The sequence below is a fragment of the Topomyia yanbarensis genome, chromosome 1 (genome assembly GCF_030247195.1).
Source record: "Topomyia yanbarensis strain Yona2022 chromosome 1, ASM3024719v1, whole genome shotgun sequence".
In the NCBI taxonomy this organism is placed as follows: domain Eukaryota; kingdom Metazoa; phylum Arthropoda; class Insecta; order Diptera; family Culicidae; genus Topomyia; species Topomyia yanbarensis.
This window is the reverse complement of record NC_080670.1, coordinates 179801683-179819954: the sequence shown is the minus strand read 5'-3', so window position 1 is coordinate 179819954 and position 18272 is coordinate 179801683. Positions and strand designations below refer to the sequence as shown.

General features: G+C 46.7%; 1 protein-coding gene across 3 annotated transcripts in view; it reads right to left on the bottom strand.

Moving 5' to 3' along the window:
• The window catches only part of LOC131683257 (low-density lipoprotein receptor-related protein 4), a 110456-nt gene that overhangs the window by 31219 nt on the left and 60965 nt on the right, over positions 1-18272 (bottom strand). For 2 of the 3 annotated variants that reach the window (XM_058965097.1, XM_058965089.1), the window contains exons 7-9: positions 9812-10759; positions 8671-9751; positions 8287-8474 (exon numbers count right to left, since the gene is read on the bottom strand). In XM_058965097.1, the coding sequence (XP_058821080.1) occupies positions 8287-8474; positions 8671-9751; positions 9812-10759 (2217 nt within the window). Of the gene's footprint in view, positions 1-8286; positions 8475-8670; positions 9752-9811; positions 10760-18272 lie in introns of those variants that run through there. The other variant, XM_058965105.1, reaches the window with a different exon arrangement.

The window sequence follows — 18272 nt, the reverse complement described above, 5'->3', positions numbered from 1 at the left end:
GTATCTCTCGTGTTGGTTTTAAAAACACTAAGGGCCGATTTCTTCACCCTCGCTTAATTTTTAAACCAGGTTCACCGGTACGTTTACACCTGGCTTAAGCATTAAGTGAGGGTGAACAAATCGGCCCTAAGTGCGACTAAAAGGAACAACTCGAAAGTACTTAAATTAATGTTAAATGAACCTATTCTTTGGGTTGTTACAAGGCTAGCTACTTAGGCTCTGAACCATTTGGCGTTTTTTTATAACTTTTTTTTTGAAATTTAGCAGTTTGATAATTATTTTCCCTCGAACGATTTAATTTAACCACGAGAGCGTCCCATGCAAGAAGTCCCCATGCTGTTTGATTTGCGCCGAAGGGCACGAACATAAAAAGTGTGTTTCAGACATCCGAAAGTGCACTTATTGTCACAATGCCAATAGGGCGAGAACTCCTGAAAATCAAACGCAAACCGATCATGCTTCCTGGAGTTCTAAACGCCCCCTGTTTCAAACTAGATTTAGGCAGTCACGCCACGTAGCAACTAACGCAACACAGCGAAGTCATGTAGCTTGCCAACGGACGTAATCCGCCCGATTCTGTCAGCGACGGCCATCCGTTTGGAACGGAACTTGGATGTTGCGGCGACGACCCTTTCCGATCAGGTACAGCTAAGAAGGATATAGGTTCTCCCGAAGCTATTCGAGGTACGGCCCACCCTGAATTTGATCTACAATTGCAACTTGCCAACAGTCATCTTTTCCGGTCAGATAACAACGCTCAAAACAAGTCAGACCAATTCGAAGAACATGGAACTTCTGTATTCGTTTGCTTAGGTAAATATAATGAATGCATATGTTTTTCCAAAGTAGGACATACAGATGCTACCTCGGTTGAAAACCCACCCCAATTACAGGCGTTTGCTTCTACCACCGCCGATCGATCTTCTACCGTTCAACCGTCAGGAGGCTACTTACAGGAACATCTTAACATCTACTATCAGAACGTGCGAGGACTACGCACAAAAACTGATGAGCTGTTCGTCGCTGCTTCACATGTCGATCATGATGTTATTGTTCTAACCGAAACGTGGGTATTTGACTCGAGGTACTCAGTATACCGTAACAATCGCGATCCTAACAGTGCAGGGAAAAAACGTGGTGTCACGTCACATCTACTGTTTGGTGATTGAAGAATTACCCCCTCCAGGTTTGCTTTCTCAGACCCTTCAACCTTTTCGAGGGCGAGTACTACCTTACTGGATGGAATGTCTGTACTGAACATGCGACAAATGTGTACAGTGAATAATAGGCGAAATCTAATCCTGGGCCCCCTGTTCATAAATGAAGAAGCTTCAATGAACTGCACCGTTTCAGAAGCACTTGGGCCGTTAGCTGCTTCAGAAACATATCATCCTTCCTTCCTGTAACGCAGATTTGTCCCCTCGCTGGTTCATTATAGTGAGATGGAGGATTTTTTTTGTTGGAGGCGAACCACTTGCGACCAGTATTTAGATCTATTGTGATAATGGAGGATGTTGCAGAGTTTTTCCAAAACTTACTTCTCTAGACTTCATAACTCACTGCAGGCAATCGACTGGAAGACTTTTTTTTAATTTCGCGATTGATGTGACTTCAACAATTTTGATCAAACTTTTCGTTTTTCGTCTGTGCTGTGAAATAGGTTCTCGAAACCTGTACACATGTACTGTGCAACACGAAGCATTCGCCGACGTCCTAAAGTCGATGAGGGGGGCCGAAAGCCTCTCGGCCCTCTGGCAAAACGTGCGCAGCGTGAGACGCACCAACACAGGCGAAATGCTTCTGGTGCTGAAGCGAGGCGCACAATCTAGTGCAGTGTACAAGGCCTTGGCCCAAGAGGTCCTGGGTGAAGGCGCCCAGGTCAGGTCGTTAGGGGCGGAAATGACTCCAGTGCAAGCATCTAAACGAGTTCACGACCGCAGACGATGTCGTCGCAGCCGTCAAGGAGCAATGCGACGTGATAATCGAGCGGGCCTCTGTGCGTTTGAGAGAGGGACCCTCCGGCACCCAAGTAGCCTACCTCAGGCTACTGAAGGCGGATGCCAAAAAGGTAACCGAGAAAGGTGCTATCGGTGCCTTGAGTCCGGTCACAAATCCTACGAGTGCAAGGGCATAGACAGGAGCAAACTATGTCGTAGCTGCGGCGAGGAGGGGCATAAGGAGCGGGGTTGCACTAAGCCGCACAAGTGCCTTATCTGCACCGCTAAGAAGCAAGCCCATAAACATGCTATGGGCGGACCTTCGTGTCCCTTCGGTGAGGTAAATAAGAAGAAGCCGTGAACGTCACACAGCTAAATCTTAACCATTGTGCAGCAGCCCAACAGCTGCTGTGGCAGTCGGTCTCGGAGTCGAGGACAGATGTCACCCTCTTATCAGACCCGTACAGCATCCCTGCCGGCAACGGCAATTGGGTGTCGGACGGGTCTGGAATGGTGGCAATCTATACAACGGGACGGTTCCCGGTTCAAGAGGTAATACACTTCTCCGACGAGGGTGCTGCGATTGCCAAGATCAATGGTGTGTTCTATTGCAGCTGCTACGCTCCACCAAGGTAGCCAATAGAACAGTTCAACCAGATGATCGACAGGCTCTCGTCAGACCTAGTGGGCCGGAAACCGATAGTCATAGCGGGAGACTTTAACGCTTGGGCAGTGGAGTGGAGCAGCCGCTGTACAAATAGCAGGAGCCAAGCGCTAATGGAGGCGCTTGCGAAACTCGATACTGTGCTAGCTAATAATGGCTCCGCTAGTACATTCCGTAGAAACGGGGTGTAGGCGTGGATTAACGTAACATTTGCCAGCCCGAGTCTGGTTCCAGCCATGGAATGGAGGGTAGACGAAGGCTACACCCATAGCGATCATTTAGCAATCCGCTTTAGGATCAACTATGGTGTGCAGCATCCGAGCGCGGGAGATCCCTGTCAGGTACGCGGGTGGAAGTCCAATCACTTCGACAGCGAAGCTTTCACCGCGGCCCTACAACTGTAGGCCAACACCGACAGTCTAAGCGGGGATGCGTTCTATCACGCGCGTGCGACGCCACTATGCCGAGAAAAACCCTGCCAAGAAACGGCAGATGCCCCGTATACTGGTGGAGTGCCGAGATTGCAGCTCTACGGTCAGCCTGCCTCAGAGCTAGACGTAGGATGCAAAGAGCTCGCACCGAGGATGCAAGAGAGAACCGCCGTGAAGTGTTTCGAGCTGCGAAATTGGCCCTTAACAAGGCCATTAAAAGCAGCAAGAGAGCGTGTTTCGACAACCTGTGCGAGAGTGCCAACGCGAATCCGTGGGGTGACGCCTACAGGATTGTGATGGCCAAGACCAAAGGGGGCTCCTCACCAGGGTTACCATATTCACAGATTTTTCTGTAATGCCACAGATTTTTTTTCACAATTTTTGATCACAGATTCTTTTTCACAGATGACAGATTTTTGGCGTTTTGATGAAAATTTCACAGATTTTCACAGATTTTTGGAAATATTGTGATTTTTCACAGATTTTTTTGAAATTTATCACAGATTTTCACAGATTTTTTTCCTGTTTTAGTCATCACAGATGGTAAAAAGATTTTTTTGACTGAAACACAGATTTTAATATGGCATCCCTGCTCCTCACCCCCAGAACGGTCTCCGGACTGGTTGGCAACGATTAACGAAGTACTCTTCCCGTCTCGAGCCACAAGCCCCTGGCCACCTGCACTACGAGACAGTGCGGGCACGGCCGAAATGGTGGCTCCAGTGACGAACGAAGAACTACTCGCAGTGGCTAAATCCCTAGCAATGAACAAAGCTCCAGGGCCGGATGGAGTTCCAAACAACGCCCTCAAGGCAGCGATCATAGCGAACCCGAACATGTTCAGGCTAGCTATGCAGAGATGCCTTGACGAGTGCCGTTTCCCCGATAGATGGAAAAGGCAGAAATTGGTGCTGTTGCCGAAGCCCGGGAAGTCGCCAGGCGACCCATCGGCGTACAGACCAATCTGTCTGATCGACACGACTGGCAAACTGCTTGAGAGGATCATCCTCAACAGGCTCACCCCGTACGCGGAAGGTACGGACGGTCTGTCAAGCAACCAGTTTGGCTTTCGGAAGAGTAAGTCCACAGTGGGCGCTCTCAACTCAGTGATAAAAAACTGCCGAGATAGCGATCCAACGAAAAAGGCGAGGTATTCGATACTGTGCGTTAGTGACACTTGACGTGAAGAACGCATTCAACAGCGCAAGCTGGGATGCCATCGCGCTCTCGTTACACCGGCTTAGCCTACCGGTGGGTCTGTACCGGATGCTGGAAAGTTACTTCCAAAACCGCGTACTGATATATGAGACCGATGCCGGTCAGAAAAGGGTTCCGATTACCGCCGGAGTCCCGCAGGGCTCGATCCTAGGCCCGGTGCTATGGAACCTCATGTATGACGGGATTCTGAGACTGAAGTTCCCTCCTGGGCTCAAGATCGTCGGCTTTGCCGACGACGTAACCTTGGAGGTCTACGGGGAGTCAATTCCTGAGGTAGAACTAACCGCAGAACACGCGATTAGCACGGTGGAGGAATGGATGAGCGCGAGAGGCCTGGAGCTCGCTCATCATAAGACGGAGGTAGTTATCGTCAACAACCGCAAGTCGGCACAACATGCAGTTATCCATGTGGGAGAAGTCGCGATCACTTCACAGCGAAGTCTGAAGTCTCTCGGAGTCATTATAGACGACAAGCTGACCTTCGGCAGTTATGTCGACTATACATGCAAGAGAGCGTCGACTGCTGTTGCGGCTCTATCGAGGATGATGTCCAACAGCTCAGCTGCCGTATCTATCCTCAGGTACGGCGGCTCGTCAAGAGCACTGAGTTACCTACAGAAACTGGAGATCACCTACCGCGTGATGAACCTCAGAGTGATATCTGCCTACCGCACGGTATCACACGATGCATCCTGCGTGATAGCGAGCATGATGCCAGTCGGGCTGCTCATTCGGGAAGATGAGGAGTGTTTCGAGCTACGTGGAAATAGAGGAGCCCGCGAACGCACCAGGGTAACCTCGGTCGCCAGATGGCAGCGTGAGTGGGACAACTCCTCGAAAGGTAGGTGGACCCACCGGCTGATACCTAGCATATCGAGCTGGGTGGGAAGACCCCATGGGGAAGTTCACTTCCACCTGACACAATTCCTGTCAGGCCATGGCTGTTTCCGACAGTACCTCCATAGGTTCGGGCACGCGGAGGTCCCAGTCTACCCGGACTACCCAGGTGTAGACGAAACTGCCGAACACATACTGTTCGTATGTCATCGGTTCGACGTCGAAAGAAGAGCAATGCTTGACGTCTGTGGCTGGGACACAACCCCTGATACCCTTATTCAGCGGATGTGTCAATCGGTGGAGAAGTGGAACGCAGTCTCGGCTGCTACCATCCAGATTGCCAGTAGGCTACAGGTAATCTGGCGAACCGAGCAACAGACGACGGGCACGGCTAACTAGTGATTGGTTAGCTGGAGCGAAAAAGGCCAAGCGCAAAAAAAAGGCAGTGAATGGTCTGTTCATGCCGAGGCAGGTTTGGCGCAGCGACTGGCAACCGCGTAAGGGGTAAACCCAGGCACCCCGAAGCAAGACAGAAGAGTGAGTGTATAGGCGTATAAGTGGACTGCCTCATGCCAAGACGGGAGGGTCGTAGCGTAGTATGTTGGGACTTAGCTATCGAAACCTCATGGCGTGGCAGAAGAGTGAAAGGGTGAGCATCCAAGTCAGCCTCACATGGTATGGGTGGGGCGAGCACAAAAGTAAGCCTAGCAAGGAATGAGTAAGGTGAGCACACAAGTCAGCCTCGCAAGGAACGAAAAAGGTGAGCACAAAAGTCAGCCTCATGTGGGAGTGTTTGAGAGTGAATCAAGGTGCGACAGAGAGAGCACCCAAGTAAGCCTCATACAGGACGTATGAACGCGTGAGTGAGAGTGAATGAGTACATTTAGTACAGCCATCCCCCCAGAAGTAATACCGAGAGGTAGTTCCTGGGAGGAATGATGGCGGAGCCCAATGGAGTTTAGTCGGTATTAATGGCAGCGTCACCATTCGAGCCCGACACGCCCCCAGTGCACCCCGTGTGGTAGATTGGACCCTACCAATAGCACGTGTACTGGGCTAGGACGTAAAGGTCTTCTCCATTGTAAAAAAGGGAGCGTTTAGTTTTATCCCCGCGCTGTTTGTACGCAGGGCATGACTGAAGAGCATGCGAAGGACAGTAAATACACTTTTCAGTTTCTTTGCCGCAAGAGTCATCCTCATACTCTCCCTCACATTTGCCGCATCGTTTCTTATTTCCACAATGGGTGGCTGTCTGGCCCAACTGCTTGCAATTGCTGCAGCTCATGACCCACGGTACAAACAGGCGAACAGGTAGGCGACCTTTGTCAAGGAGGATGTAGTTGGGAAGAGAAGACCCGGCGAAAGTCACCCGAAGAGAGCCTGATTGAGAGAAGGTAGTCTTACCTCCCTCGGTGTTTGCGGTATATAATTGTTAGCATTCTAAGATCTTAATCTGGTGGAATGAGGGGTCCTTAAAGCAGCCAACCCCGTGCTCCAACAGTTCTTCGCACTTCAGGCCCGGTTCTGACACAACCCCGTCGATTTCTACGGCCACACCAGGCACGTACGTGTTATTATTAGATTGCAAGGAAAAATAAAAAAGAGAAAAGGAAAGAAAGCAAACGAGAGGGGAAAACAGACAAAACTTATCTGCAGTAACGTCGATTGTTCCGCACCAGCGAAAACAATACACTGTACTTGCCACCGGCACCAGCAGAACGGCAGCCAACAAACGAACAAAGGCTGACCTTCACGCACTGAAACTTACACACCGAACACCACTGTGAAGTATAACGATTTGCTCCGTTGAAAGGCTCGGAAACAACTGGGGGATGTGTTTGTATTTGTTCTAGTTCTGCTTTGAAACGCTTGAAGAAAATATTAGGGCATGTTCAGGAGCGTTTTATTTTGTACAGGAGTTTCAAAGTCAGGTATCTGCTACGCCGCCATGCTTTCAAAGCCAACATCTAAAACGCCGCGTTAGGGTCGATCCACAATAAACAAATTCAATTTCATTCGACACAATTTTGAAATAGTCAAATTCGTTTAATTTGTTGGTGCTCCATGGTATAAAGTTTTTGTTATTCACTGACATGTCCAAAACAAAACATTTCTTCAATTAGCTGTCCAATCTTTCCGCTTTTTAACAAATGTCTAAAAATTGAGTCATGCCGTACAGTATCTGACTAGTGAAAATCGAGCTTCGAGCAAAATGAGCAGAACAATTTGAACTGTCAGTGAGGCCCACAATTTATGTGCCCGCTGATATGTTGACTTATGTCAGTTCAATACAAATGAGATAGGGGTGCCATATACGTGTTCAAAGTAGAACTGGAACTGAAACATTCACATCCCCAGAAGAGCGTTTTGTTTTATAATTTCGAACAGTTTTGTTTTCAAATTTAAAACTGTTATACGACGCCGTTCTATTTGTTGCTGTTTTTGAAACACGTTTTGAACTGTGTTTTAAATACACACAAAGTTTTCAGCGCAGACACTTAGACCCGATAGACTGGGGGGAAATAAATTTGAATGCAGTAACGCTGAAGGTATGGCGAGACATAAATTTAAAACTGAATAGAACATCCGCTAAAACTGCTGCTGGGGACAGCAAGTTCTTGTTTTAAAACTTTCAGTTTTATATTATAGAACTGTCAAAATTATGAATCTAGAACTAAAACACTCCCGAACATGCTCTTACACTGCTGAACATACCGTTCTACTCCCATTTTAAAGCAACAAATAGAACGGCAGCGTATACCAGTTTGAAATTTATGATTAAATGTACCTCAAATGTCGTAAGTAATGTTTATTGACTTTGCTCGATTAGTCTGCTCAATAAGGTACTGCTCGTTTCCAACTATTCGTTTCTATGATCTACCAAAAAACTGTTATACGCCACGATTCAGCAAGCTTAATATTTCACGCAAGCTCTTGCATCTTGCAAGCAATTATTGAGTACAATTTTTCAACTTTGGTGCACGTTGGCATCCAAAGGAGACGCAAGTACGGTGTACAAGAGATCGCCAGACTTGATCAACCGAGCGTCTCCATAGAATCGATTATTTCATTTTTACAATAAGTATTTTCATTATCAACAACAAGACAGTTCTGTAAGGCTAAGTTTAGTTTTGTAACACTATTTCTTAATCTGAAACTACTCACAAATTAAACAAAATTTTGCTTCTCATGATCTTACCTGCGCCCGATCGTACTTGAGCCGCTTCCAAATGGTATTCCGAGAGCTGCTGCTGCTACTGCTAGCCTCACCGCCCGGATGGCACAGCCCGTCGACACCGTTGTAGTTGGGATTGGTGAATGTCAGCACGTCGCTACCGCTGCGGGACGTTTTCTTACTCTGTTTCCGTTTGGAATTAACAATCAGCACTGAGGGGGCATACGCACACACACACACCGCCGTTGTTAGTCGGGATTAAAAGGCGTGGGAGACGAGCGCGCGCGTGCCGTGTAGTAAGTATACGCAATAAACATACATATATAACAGGGAAGGGATATGATTGTGTTAGCGATGGATTGATGCTTTGCGATTAGGTGAGAAATATATGATTAGTTGGAATGTTACCTAGGATGGCGATGACTACTATTATGAGTAAGCCAGCTAGAATGGCGGTAGCGATGATAACTAATTGGGCGTGCATTTTGTTCTTGCTCAACACGGTAGATCCGTCCGATTTGGCCGGTTTTTCGTCCTCTAGGGTAGCGGTGATTTCGTCGTTGGTTTTGATCGGTACATTGAAGGCGGGTTCCAGCCGACAGTGGGTTTCGTCCGGAACATCCGGACAACCACAGACGTAGCGTGTTTCCGCGAATAAGCACAGGTGAGTACAGCCACCGTTGTCCTGACCGCAGGGGTTCCAATCGTGTGGTTGACGATTACCGGAAACGGATCGAATCTCGAGAGCACCTCGCAGTCCAAAACGAACCTCTTCCACCGGAGAGGCGACACGCTTCGGAGCCCGCAGGACCGACTTGTTGTGCCAGTCGGTCCAGTACATGTGGCTGGCGGTCAGCGTCAATCCGAACGAATGTGTAGCCTGGGAGATGACCCGGATTCGACGTTTCCCGTCAAAGTCACACATTTCAATTCGATCCTGCTGAGCGTCAGCCCAGTACAGTTTCTTTGCGTCGAAATCAATCGCAAGACCGGTCGGGAATCCGAGCTCCGAATCGATAATGCTTCGCCGTTCCGATCCGTCCATGTAGGCTCGTTCGATTCTTGGTGCCTGGCCCCAATCGGCCCAGAACATAAAGCCACGCTTCGGATAGAGAATGATCGATCGTGGATCGTCTAAACCGCCGGTTAGCAATGCCTTCCGACAGGTTCCATCCAGTCGAGAGACTTCAATTTTTTTCAATGCCGCATCCGTCCAGTAGAGGTTATCCGCCAGCCAATCGACGGCAATGCCGTTCGGGGTGTTTAGCCCGCTGGCGACGATCACTTTGGTGTCGGATAAATTGTGCATACTGACTCGTCGGATAGCGTCCACGTTAACGTCCGCGTAGAAGATGTACATCCGGTCGAAGTGGTAATCCAAGGCAACCACTCCGTGGACTCCCTCGAACGGTAGAACTACGTCGAACAGATCCTGTGTGTCCAGTGATATGCGGCCGATTCCGGAACGAAGGGCGATCAGAAGGTATTCCTGGGAAGAATTAAAGAGTAGTTAATCTAAAATATCTATCACAAGACAGGATGAACTTACATCGGGAACCTGTTTGCACTCTTTGGAATTACCTTCCTTCATCAGTAATCCGGTGGGACATTTACATGAAAAACCTTTCGGTTTTCTCAGACACAGATGCGAACATCCGCCATTGCTTTTACCACACGGGTTCTCCGTATACTCATCCTGCTCCAGTACAACTTTAACATCCATCAGCTGCTCCAAATCGGTGGCCACTTTTCGAATCTTGCTAGTGTTCGTCTTCGGTACCGAATGAAGCGCCTTAGTGATCCAATCCGTCCAGTAGACCCAGTTGCGAGTAACTGCCAGTGCGTACGGATGCGGAAGATTCTCCAGCAACATTTTTCTGGAGTTTCCATTCATATCGCAGGACTCAATCGTTTTCGCTTTGGCATCCGTCCAGTAGATTCGCTTCTCCAGTCCGTCAACTGCCAAACCGGAAATGTATCCGAGGTCTGTTGCAACAATGACCTTCCTTCGATCCCCGTCCATATCGGCACGTTCAATGATCGGATCTTTGCGCCAATCGGACCAGAACAAATATCCGCTTTCGTAATCCATTGCGATTCCTTTCGGATGCACCAGATCGTGCCAGATCAGTACCGTACGGACGCTACCATCCAATTCGCTAGCTTCAATCGAGCAACGTCCAGCATCGGCCCAGTAGATTTTCCGGCCAATCGAGTCCACCACAATACTGTCGACGCTATCCATGCTTTCGCTGAGCACTTGCTTCACTCGCATTCCGTCCGGTGAGGATTTCATTATAACGTCCTCGATCGTATCCGCCCAGTAGATGTCCCCGGTTCGGGAATCTACGTCCAGTGCGACGGCATTGGATATCGGTGGCAGCGGAAGAACGACGTCAATCTGGTAGTCGCTATCCAGCGACACTTGCCGGATGTCGGTGCGGTGGGCGAAGATGAGATAGTTGGAGGGGCCGTCCTTGCAGGTTTTGCCGTTGTCCTGTCGGGGAGAGCGAGAGAGAGAGAAATGGTGTGATGAATAGTTGTAATCAGTTCGCGTGAAACGCGCATTCATTCGTTGCTGAAGCATTCACACAAGCTACTTAGAAACACTGGCGTAGGCATGTAGCCCCTCTCAGAAGAAATAAATCCAGTTTCGGCGGATTATAGTGGTCGTTGATTATAGGCATTAGTATTCGCGAGAACATTTACTGAAGACAAATATAAAGCTTGGATTTACAGGAATAAACTAGTTTCATCATACCAACCACACGGTATCGATATTGTTCAAAAAATTAGCCCAGCGAAACAGGTTCATTTAGCATACCAACCTAAACACGTAGTTGAGCTGGACGACGTTTAAATCAAGATCCCCGTGTATATGGACGACGGCAAAATCGAGGTACGACTATACGATCTTGCATTGCATACTTGCAATTTTGCTTTTTAAAGTCATGTCGGAACAGTGGAATCCGTTAGGGAGGATACCTGGAGAAATTTCTTTCCAGGTTTTGACCTTGCTGTACAAAACACAATTTTTTGCGCATAACAAGGACTATTAATTCGTGTCAGATCTGTGAGCAGACACGAGTTAATAGTCCTCATTACCAACAGTTTTTTACACCATCATCGCAGTTGCCACATGAAGGCTACTGTTCAGGCAATAGTGATAAATGTAAGAGCTGCGTCCAACACCTCCAAATCAGCAGCCAGTGTAGTTAGCAAGGAAGCTAATAACAAACCACATTTCGTACGTCATTTCCTTTTTTTTCTTTCTTGCTGTCTTTGGCAAAGTTTTTGCATGGCATCTGGCGTTTTATTTAATCATACAATACTAGTTCGAAATTCAGTCTCTAGAGCGGCGCTGATACCAACTTTTTAATGGAGCTAGATAGAAAGATGGTGTCTATGGCAAAGTTGTAGGTCGGATCCTTATAAGTGTATCTTCTAAAGATACGAACTTTGTAGGTCCTGCAGAAGTTGAAATATGACGAATTTTTTGAAAGTAAGTTAAACCCAAAACAGTTATTTTTAATCTAATCCTGTTTAATTGTTCAGTGTATTTATTCACTAGGTAATTTTAATCTACTGTGAGGTGAAAAACAAAATAAATAAACGTTCTACGATCAGGCGGACTGGCCCCACTACGAAGAGACCATCGACGACCTTATAAATCGGGAGGAGTCATACACTCCGGACAAACTCACCAAAATCTTTAATCGGGTCGCTGTTTCCTGTATTCCCAGGACAAGTGATAACCATCCCCGACAGTGAGCACTGGTGGTGCCCAGAAGCCACTAGAGCCATCAGAGTACGCCGAAGTGCGTTGCGGGCACTGAAGAAGACTTCTATGGATGACCCACATTGAAACCAGCGAGCCGATGACTTCAGAAAGGCCAGAAATGAGGCCAGGAAAGCGATAGAGGAGACAAAAACACCAGCTGGACTAGATTTTTGAAAGGCATATCTCTAGAGTTGTCGACTTCAAAACTCCGGCGGAGAGTTAACACTCTAAGCGGAAAGTGGCAGCACAGTAGCCATCGATAACGAACTAGGCAGGCACTTCGCTTCCCTGTCCGCAGACACCGCCCTTCCAGCTGCGTTTCTGCGAATCAAGCAGAGGGCTGAGAGTAGGCCCGTTCGTTTCGAACCTGATTCAGGTTAAGTATACAACCAGCCTTTCACCGGAAGCGAACTATGTACGGCACTAGAATCGGTACATGGAAAGTCTGCTTCATGGAAGGAAAACTCTGTTTGGCCAATGTGATTGAGCGAATGGTTAACAGACGGCTGATGGAGCTACTGGCGGAGCGAAAACTTCTGGATCATCGTCAGTTCGCGTTCCGACGGTGCCTACCTCGCCAGCTTCGGAGAGGTGGTACGCCAATCCGTAACTGACGGCCTGCACGCCGACATCGCGATACTCGACGTTGCGAAGCCATATAATACCGCGTGGCGTCTTAGAGTACTGCAACAGCTGGCCAACTGGGGGATCACCGGACACATCGGCCGCGTTCTAAGCGACTACCTATCCGAGCGTACATACCGCGCATGAATCGAGGGTTCCCAATCCGACGCCTTTCTGGAATCCAACGGGGTCCTCCGGAATCCGTTCTCGCCGTAACACTGTTCCTGGTGGCCATGAATTCTTTGTTCGCCAACCTACCGGCTGAAATATATGTTTTGGTCTACGCCGACGACATCATGTTGGTCGCCATAGGAAAGACCATCGGGCGAACCCGTCGTAAACTTCAAGCCAGTGATTACACACTGCTGCAACAAAAACCACATTGCAACAGGGAGGCCGAAGCCTGCTGGACGGGGCGGTCGTTCCGTCCCGTGAGGAACCAAAGCCGACTGCAGGAGTCGGTTGCGACTAATTAACACAATCAGCTCCCGACACAAGCGCTGCAAGAGTGTATCGCATTGAACATTAGCCAGGCCGTAGTTCACAGCAAGATATTCTATGGGGTTGAGCTGACATGTTGCAATGTGGAAGGCCTCATCAACATTTTAGGCCCGCGGTACCATGGAACAACTCGCGCTGCATCTGGTCTGCTACCCAGCACGCCTGCTGAGGTGACCTGCATGGAAGCCGGGATTCTCGCTCTTCGTTGGGCGGCTGTACTCACCCTCGCTAGAAGAGCATTGGGATTTTTAGAACGTACAGCCGGAGAGGACTGTTTCCTGCTACAGACAGCTAATGAGATCTACCGGGAATACACAGAGATTGATCTGCCACCGATCGCCCGTTTATACTGAGCTAGTGACCGGACCTGGCACGTTCGCGGACACAACCTGGACACAAGTCTGTTTGCAGAACTGAAGCCCCGGTAGTGGCCTGGTAGTGAAGCCAGAGCCAAATTCAACCATCTAATGGCCACCAGGTATAGCAATCACGCTCGGATTTTCAAAGTGGGCTCCAAGATTGGTGATGAGGTCAGTATAGTAGTAAGCGGAATATGGAAAGGGCTCTCCTTCCGCCTACCGGCATCATGCCTGATTTTCTCAGCGGAGGCGTCAGCTATCGCCCTCGCACTGCTCCAGAAACCGGAAGGTACACCCGCCGTCTTGCTGTCCTTCATCCAGGCTATCGAGGCCGAGTACGACACACAACAATCTGCTGGGTCCCCGGTCACTGCAGCATCGACGGCAATGAAAGGGCTGACCGCTAGGCGGCCAAAGGTAGACACGCCCGCAGACATCTCACCAGACCTGTCAAAACCGCAAATATATTAGGCAAGTTTGCAGTTAAGGATAGCCGAAAGTTTCGTGTCATTGGCCCAGCAATACCGGACATCTCCAATGCATCAAAGGTTCGCTTGGCCGCTGGACAAACTTGACCGACAGAAGAGAGCAACGAGTACTGTCGCGGCTCAGAGTTGGGCATACAAAAGACTCCCATACCCACACCGTATCGCGTGTGTCCCTCCACCAGTATGTGTTACATGCGGAACCCGAACCACGGTGTGAACTGTTCGGAGTACAGCGACCTCCGATAGCATCATAATCTACCGAACTCCATCAGAGAGATCCTCGCCAACGCCCAAGAGGAAGTGTTACTATCTTTTCTTAAGAATGCGAAACTTTTCTATTTATATCTAAGCTATATCACATATCATTTCAATTAGTTTTCAGGATCTAGTGAATAAATATGCTGAATAATGATGCACAATTAGAAAAAAAAATGCAACCTTTGGGTAAAAATTAGCATGAATACCATATTTTAAAAAAACACTTGAAATATGTACAACCTACAAAGTATGCATCTTCAGAAGATATATTTATAATAATAAGACCTACGACTTTCTCCAGGACACCATATTTGTATCTAGCTCCATTAAAAAGTTGACAACAGCGTCGCCCTAGTGACCCAATTCCGAACTAGTTTGAGGTAATTGAATAAAGCGCTAGGTACTGTACAGTGCTGGGCTTACGTCCATGGTCAATAGACTGCCCAGAAAAATGATGAATTTTTGAAAGCTCAATCGGCTCACCCCTGAGTCGATTCCTAGTCCCACCAGGAGTACTTGCACCAAATTTGAAGCAAATCGGACAAGTCTAACTACCGGACCAACGTGCCTGAAGTTTGTATGAGATTTTCCAACAATTTACATGGAGAAAACTCAGTAGTTCGTATTTTCGCCGCTAGGTGGCACTGTATGCATCGTATTATCACTGTAAGTGAAAATAAGAAAGATAATTTAATTGTCTACAACTTTGTCGAAGACTGCTAGTAAATCCGGTTTTGTCAAAAGAAGTTATTAAACTTTTAGTGAAGTGATGTCTGAGTCAGTTTTCTATGGGGCCTAGCAGTGCATGGTTGTGTATCAGTACTCGAGTCCCGCGAACTATACATTTTTGTGAAATAATGGTTAGATTTAGCTGAATAGTATGTTTACAAAAATTGTAGTAAATAATACAAGTTATATTTTGGTTACAAAATTTTAGTTCCACCTGTGACCGCATAGAGGGCGCCACCACTAACTTTTCATAGAAGAGAGATAGAGTATCAAGATGTTCGGAAGAAATAATGAAAAATGCCTGTTCTATAACTTTGTAAAAGACACCAAATTTCTATCTCTCTCCGTTGAAAAGTTAGGGTAGACGCCCTCTATGCGGTAACATGTGGAACTAAAATTTTCTAATCAAAGCATGACTCGTATTATTTACTATAATTCTTCTGAACATACCATTGAGCTAAACCTAACGATTATTTCACAAAAATGTTTAGTTCGCGTGAATCGAGTACTGATACACAACCATACACTGTTAGGCCCCATGCAAAACTGACTCAGGCATCACTTCGTTAAAAAATTAATAACTTCTCTTAACAAAGCCACATTTACTAGCAGTCTTCGGCAAAGTTGTAGACAATTAAATTATCTTTCTTATTTTCACTTACAGTGATAATACGATGTATACAGTGCCACCTAGCGGCGAAAATGCGAGCTGGTGGGTTTTCTCCATGTAAATTGTTGAAAAATTCCATACAAACTTCAGGCACGTTGGTCCGGTAGTTAGACTTGTCCGATTTGCTTCAAATTTGGTGCAAGTACCGATGATTTCTAATAGCAAAAGAACTAAAAATATTTTCAAATTTCTGAAATGACAGTACACGTGGATTACTTAGAACTATTAAAAAATGCGGATTTCGGAAAAAATTGGGTTAGCCCCCTTTGGAAGTTAGTCATTCAAATGATTTCTGACCGCCCAAAAAGAGTTCCGCCTCACATTAGCAAGCTGGAGCAAGTTTTTTTTATTATTTTTTACGTATTACCAATACATAAAAGAACCACGGTTCTATTGCACACGCATTAAGTCTTTGTCATATAAATGATTCTTCTTTAGTCTACCTTCTCATCTCGCTCTTTTCTACCCGAGTGTCGCCTTGTCTACTTAGCAAAGGCAAACTATCGTTGCTCCTACCTACTGCATTGATAATGATATAGCGAATGACAGTCGATCCACAGCAAACATTTGCCCTGCTACGAGCGAATTTTGTTGCTATTGATTGTTCTGAAGGTGTCATAAGAGCAGTTAATAGGGAAGTGGAACACTGCACGAAATGTACACTCTGGAATTTCATCACGTCAAGCTTAGTGTGCTGAGTATGTTCAGCATCACCCAACAAAGGCTATCGTTCCGCGAAACAACATGCAGCGCACCAACGAATATGTTAAAAACAATATATCTGTGTATATTGACAACGACATAATAGAGGTACGTTTACACGACCTGGTACCGAGCCCCACTAATGGCGTGATTATAAAATACGTTTCAAAATACGGAAGAGTGGACTCCATTTCAGCTAATGCTCGGAGGAATGCGTCCAACTGAATCAAGATGTTACTTTTAGCCATACAACACTGATCACTCATCCAGAACAGATCCCTACTTGCCAATTCTGCAACCAGACGCTACACCACGGAAGACCTTGAACCGGAAGTTGATTAGGAGATTTAAACTTTTAACGAAGTCGATATATGATTAATCGGCATAATGAAATAAGCCATATGGCACATGTCAGACCTATTCGGGAATATCGCAGCTTAGTATGGAGTCCATACACTCCTTACCTGAAGAACGCTTTAAATCAGTCGAAAAATTTTTTTTTGTATGCAGTTCGTAAGCTCAATTGGACCGCATTCCCTCTTCCATCATGTGAGGCACGTTGCATGCTCATTAATATACAGGCACTTAAAAAATTCCGTGAATTTTCAATGATTTATCATATCACCGACATTATTTCTCATTTATCGTAAAACTGTAGAAATAATGCGGTAACCAGAAGAAAGCCTGTTCTATCAGAAAGTTCGTATATTATAGGGTGGCTATACCTTTTTAGCGTTTAAATATTTAACTGACTTAGTAATTATGTAGAAGTCATTCGTATTGTGTCGCTCGGATCGGTCGGACGTGTACATACTATTGTCTGATTTGAGCTTTAGACATTTCTTTAAATCTCACTTCATTTTTGTCCCTACAATTGTGCACAAAGCCGAGCTCTAGGCCCAAGCATAAATATCCACTGTCAAGAAAGACCTACCGGACGGTGAAATGGATATCGAACGCCATCAAAAACCCTGATCTCCCGTTTGAAGCCGGCTGGAACGTATGTGATTTCTTCCGCCTCGCGAAATAACGCGTTAAATGCACTAAAAATTTCGAAAATCCTGATAGAACAATGCGGCCGTGATCGAAATTTCAAAAGTTCACCTAGATAAGCTCAGGGTTGAGGTTTCCGAATTAAAGCAAGCTAATCACATTGCTGGAGACAATTACGACGGAATTCCGTGTCTATCTACCCGCCCACAAGATAGAGATAAATGGCGTCATCACCGATTCGACTTTCACATGTGTGGATCTGCTACAGCACGCGGTTAGCTTTTCTGGTCCCGCCAGTAAAGATTTTGAACTGCAAGCGATTGCATTCATAATCAGTCACATAGGACGGAAAAACCTAAGCCCATGCAGACTCGTTTCGATTGACTTTCGCCGTATCTGCTTTGCAAAAAAAAAAAAACCTCTTCGACAAGTTTGCACCGCGAGTAATGAATGTCACTAAATGCAAACATATTGCTCCATCAGAGTCACTCATTGTAGCATTAAGGTCCGATGTGGCAAATGCACAGGGAATCATGTGGATCATTTACGCAGAAGCAATGCTGAAAAGTGTCTCTACTGTGGTGAGAGTTTACATGAGCTCTCGGCATGTCCTGCGTACAAACGACGCTCTAAGCTCTTCTTGCAATAATGCTTAAGAGCGCTACGCTAACGGCCTTGACGAATTCTTTCGCTCTCTTGGCTAAGGTTCAGGAAAAACGTGACATTAACGATCTCCAAGAAGGAACATCTTTTACTGTTTCTAGAAACTATAGAAAGAATATTTCCTCACCTGAGATTACGAGTAAAGGCCAAAAGGTTTTCCTCAAGAGGCAAATCCAGGCCTTAGAACGTCCACCGCTTCCATGGACACCAGAAACTCCATGCATCTCAACCCAGTCAGAGAC